Here is a 4,736-nt window from a genome sequence, read left to right on the forward strand (position 1 = left end):
GTTTGCTACGTCCCGTTGCAGCAGTTCAGTATGCGCTCCGGAGATTACAGTGGCAAAGGAAGGGTGCAGGAAGTTGCTGTTTCCTTCCTTAAAGTAGGTTTAAGATTACAAATTAATCTCAGAAGAGATTATGAGTATCTCAAAGAGTTAATGAGTATCTTAAAACTGCCCATTTCTCTTAATTGTCCAAAGGCCAATTGATCCTGAAGTATATAAAATACTGACGCATGAGGAAGAGAAGCACAGCTGAGACAGCCAGCAAACAAACAGCAAACAGGAACTGTGTCTGCTGGGAAAGATGCCAAAATGTGGTTTTGCCTTCATTCGCCTTTTTGTGCTTTTACTCGGTTTCTCCATCATTTGTGTGGGAGTCCTTTGCCTTTCCACAAGTTACTCCATATGCAGATGTGGAAATAATGAGCTGGTGTTTTATTGCCTGTTAGCTTTGGGGCTATTTCTCCTTGTGGCTGGCATTTTCTGGAGCACTTTCTATGAAGTCTTGAAATGCGGGGACGCCAGCAGCGCCTTCATTCGAAACCGCAGCCGTAGAGAGCTACGCATCAGCACCATAGACAGGTATGTGTTGCAGCATTGCTACCGATTGACTGGGAGGGAGGGATGCTGTCTTGTAAGCATACTGTGAGAAGAAAGAAGCTATAGAAGGTGTTTACAAAATAAAATAAAAAAATAATTGCAGCCATTTTATTATATTTCTACGGCGATAACTGTAGTCAGAGACTTGATTTGCTAGAGCAAGCAGCAATGTGCAAACAGTAATTTGTATACACAATACATAAGGTAAAGTATACTCCAGTGAATGCAGCAGGTTGCACAGAGTGGTCTAAAGCCATGCATGGAGGCAGCAGGTGCAGCTATGCCAACTTCATGGAGCTCTTGCTGTAGCATCATTAGTTTCATCTCAACAGACAATTCCAGATGTGCTGCTGTGGGGTATCTGCTCGTATCACTTATCACCAATGGGTATGCAGGGAGCTTCAGCTCCCTATATGGTCCCTGACGAAGTTTTCTTGTATAGTTGACCCTGCTATTTCTGAGCAAAGTTTGACGCTTTGAGAGAAAGAGGTTTTTAAGCTGACTGGCGCTGGGCCTGACAAAAGTCTTTAACAGGGTCACTGGATACAAATTACTTTTCCCGGACTGTTGTGGAAACCGTACCAGAAACACTGACAATGGGTGCTCCAAAAGCACTATGAAAACAACATTCAACAAATTTTGGTTAGATAAGCAGAAACATGCAGAAACATATTTTAAAACTGTGAAAACAATTATTATTGTAATAATAAATAACCCACTAATTTAACCTACTTTGGAGAGTGACCTCTTTGTTCTTCCAAATCAAACTTTTCTCAGGCACTTGTTGAAATACGCACAAGCATGAGTGTTTGTATGTCATGCATGGGAACTGCCATGGGGAAGGCTTGTCTTTTTAGAATTCTGTGTTTTAATAAAACATTTTGCAGAAAGACACAGGTAAGGATGCCAGCTGTTTTATATTAATATATTCCATTGATCTAAACCTACTTAGGTTTCCATTTACAGTTTAAGACTTACCTAAACTTTGGAAACATAACAGGCAAAGCATCTAACCAAGCTCTCAGAGATAAATCCCATTTCACCATGATGTGTTTCTTTCTGGTTTGCTTTTTTTCAGGCCTGACTTCTATCCCCCCTCCTATGAAGACAGCACAGATCCTGAAAAATCCTTTCCACTGCCAGTTGCCTCCACACTAAAACAGCACGACATCATCAATATCCCTCTGCCCCCATACAGCGAAAGCAGCGCAGAGTTCATCAGTGAAACTAACGAGCAGGAACAGCCACCACCTTACGAATTATCTGCGAGGCAGGTACAGCAGCAGCAAACAGCTGACCAAGACCCAAACCCTGGAAGGGAGTCAAATTCTCATCCATCCACACAAGAAAACAGTTACCAACAAGATACAGATTGCCAGGGGACCTCAGAAAGAGCAACGCCTGTCAGAACATCTGAGACAGGCAGTGGGTAAAATTCTGCATCTGCAAAGTGGGGAAAATTGGAAGAAGATGTGTGTCAGTGCATCACTTAGGGTGAAGCTGCCCAGGAGAAGCATTGACTATTTGTGTGTTTGAGTGGAGTTGGGGAGGATATATATAAAAGTGCTCAGTATTTCAAAGCAGAATGAATCGCTATAGAGATAGAAATGGTCAGACCATATCTTATAAAAGTCAGCATCACTGGCAATAGGAGCTTCTTACGCTGCAAGATAAATGAAGCATCATGCTGTCATCAATCTTAAATGTCTTCATAAGGAGTTTCGGTGAAAGTCCTCATTTGTAGTTTTGTAACATTAGCTGACTTGAGAAACCTACGAACTCAGCTTTTGTTTGGAATTTGTAAATTATTTGTTGTAACTGATTATTTTTGTATTATATGCCTTTCAAGTTACTTGTTTTATTTTGGGGTACTAATACCTGGTATTTACTATTGAATTAATGAATAAATTTTGTATTTAAAACAAACGCCATGTATTTGCTTATGTGATACAAGGTGTCCATGGTTCAGGATAAACACACAATACAATACACGTAATACACTTCCTAGTTGCTAGAATGACAACCCTGGTTATGCCCACAGCTCCTCAAAGGGAACTAGCAATTCAGGAGGAAAATCTTTCTCTGACTCACTCCTCTGAGCTGTCTCTAAAAGTAGTTGCTTCCACTGCAGCTTACTCGAGACTGTGGGAACTAAAAAAGAGGTCCTGTATGCTGTTTCTGACACAAGTGGCCTTGTGGGTAGGGAGCAAGTACCAGAACGAGGACAGGCTTGGACTCATCCTTCCTCTGTTACATGTTTCCTTCCTTCCATAAAACCACTGAAGCAAATTTTCATCCATATATATACCTGTCATCTATAATTCCAGGGGACAAAAAGAACTTCATGGAGGTTCACTCCGATTTAGACCTGCAAAACTGACTGTAGGTGGAGTTTTGCTTTTTGTTGCAGAATCAGTGAGACAGAAAAGCTATCACACTTTCCAGATGGCCACATACCCTAAGACAACAACTTCAGGGTTATGGCTGCATATACATTAGAAATGAAAGACATGGTGGTGATGGTGACAACGGCTAAGGTCAGTGAAGTGACAACTGTGTCAGTTTTTTCTTCCAAAGAATTTCATCCTTTATAGGAAGGACCTATAAACCTTCAGTTGATGTAAGAAGAAAGGAAGGCAGGATAAAATGGGGTAAAGAAACTACAGAGAAAGGATAAACAATTCAAGACAACTGAGGAAGAGAAAAGTATTAAAGCAATCACAGGCTAAAAAAGAGCCCCTGTAAAAGATAAAAGATGATAGAAGGTGCCATCAGCATATAAAGGTTTTTCAAAGTGACTGAGAAGTGGCACAGCATAGAGGAGAGTAGTAGAAGTCAGAGGAGCACCGTACATTATTTCCAAAACAGCTGAAGTGAGGATTTCCTACGCCAAGTGACCTTGTTATGGTCTTACCTCCTAGCACTACCTTATACGCACCTTGAAATGCCTTGCTTCTTCACCCCAGGGCCCCGGATCCTGAAGGCTGTGCGCACTGCACAAGTATTGGTGCAGGGATCAATCACAGTAGATGAGGCTGATTAACCAGGAGATGTCCCGTGGGAAAACGCTTGTCCTGTCCCAGCTCGACTTTTTTTTTTCCCCCTGTGGAAATCTAACTTTTCCACCAGATAACATTTAAAGCAAGACCACACAAGTGGGAAATGATTGAAACTACAGGTAACTCTGAGAGCAAGTACTGCAGGAGTACTGCTAAAGGTTGCTCTTGAACCAGTTTGCTATAGGAAATGACATGGAGATTCTTTCCACACAGTTTATGGACAGTCAGGAAGATCTAATCCTCTCTTCCTTTCCCCCAGTCCCAGGGCAGTCCTGAAGTGCCCCTTTTTAGCTCCAGCCTTCTGCAGATGTCATGAGGTCTCAATGGATCCGGAACTGTGAAGCTGAGATAACTGCATCTTCAACCTGCAATACGGAAGAAAGTATTTGAAACACGAAGGTTATTGAGATAAGGAGAAAATTAAGGTTAATACCTAGTATTTTATGATACAACGTGTTTTTCAGTTTGTCTTTTCAGCTAATGAACTACTTACTGGAATATGGTGTGGGAAATCAGCTTGAAATTTTTGACAATCTTAAAGAAGCAAAGATTTTAAATGGTTTGCTTTTGATCAAACTTACTAGCGTGAATTCAGCTTTGCCAAGAATAACAGCTGACAGTTTCAGATTAAAGGAATTTTCTTGGGACTGGAGGATATGAACAGGTCAAACTAAGGTTTCAGAACAGAACAGGTTCTTTGAGTTCATTGACAACAACTTCCTGACAAGAGGGGACCGAGCAGCCAACAAGAAGGTGTGTGGCTCTCCTGATATTTACAATTCCAGAAGAAATGAGTGGCCATGTGAAGACTTTCCCTGAAGTAATCATGAGATGGTGGAGTTCAGGATCTTTAGAGGAGGGAGAAGGGCAAAAGTGGGACCAAAGTGAGCAGAGCAGAGTTTAATCTCTTCAGAGATCTGCTTGGAAGAGCCCCATGGATTATGGCCCTGGAGCAAACACGAGTCCAGGACAGCTCTTTGATTTTCAAGGATCACCTCTTTCAGTCTCAGGAACGGTCCATCCTGACACATGGAAATCAAACAAAGGCAGCAGGAGGCGTGCAGGGAGCTCCTGACTAAACTC

At 41.8% G+C, this 4,736-nt stretch overlaps 1 protein-coding gene across 1 annotated transcript; it reads left to right on the forward strand.

Moving 5' to 3' along the window:
• Positions 1–298: 298 nt before the first annotated feature.
• TMEM252 (transmembrane protein 252) lies at positions 299–4,313 on the forward strand. The gene is made up of 3 exons (XM_009884310.1): positions 299–576; positions 1,673–1,868; positions 4,131–4,313. Exons 1-3 carry the CDS (start codon positions 299–301, stop codon positions 4,311–4,313), a joined length of 657 nt encoding a protein of 218 aa, XP_009882612.1.
• The last annotated feature ends 423 nt before the right edge of the window (positions 4,314–4,736 follow it).

The sequence above is a fragment of the Charadrius vociferus genome, unplaced genomic scaffold (genome assembly GCF_000708025.1).
Source record: "Charadrius vociferus isolate BGI_N301 unplaced genomic scaffold, ASM70802v2 scaffold183, whole genome shotgun sequence".
Lineage (NCBI taxonomy): Eukaryota > Metazoa > Chordata > Aves > Charadriiformes > Charadriidae > Charadrius > Charadrius vociferus.

What these genes read in the sequence shown, in the direction of transcription:
- TMEM252 (XM_009884310.1), top strand. Translation starts at nt 299, where the DNA reads ATGCCAAAATGTGGTTTTGCCTTCATTCGCCTTTTTGTGCTTTTACTC. An exon ending in CGCATCAGCACCATAGACAG is followed by an intron (nt 577 to 1,672) that starts GTATGTGTTGCA and finishes GCTTTTTTTCAG; the next exon opens with GCCTGACTTCTATCCCCCCT. An exon ending in ACGAATTATCTGCGAGGCAG is followed by an intron (nt 1,869 to 4,130) that starts GTACAGCAGCAG and finishes TTGTCTTTTCAG; the next exon opens with CTAATGAACTACTTACTGGA.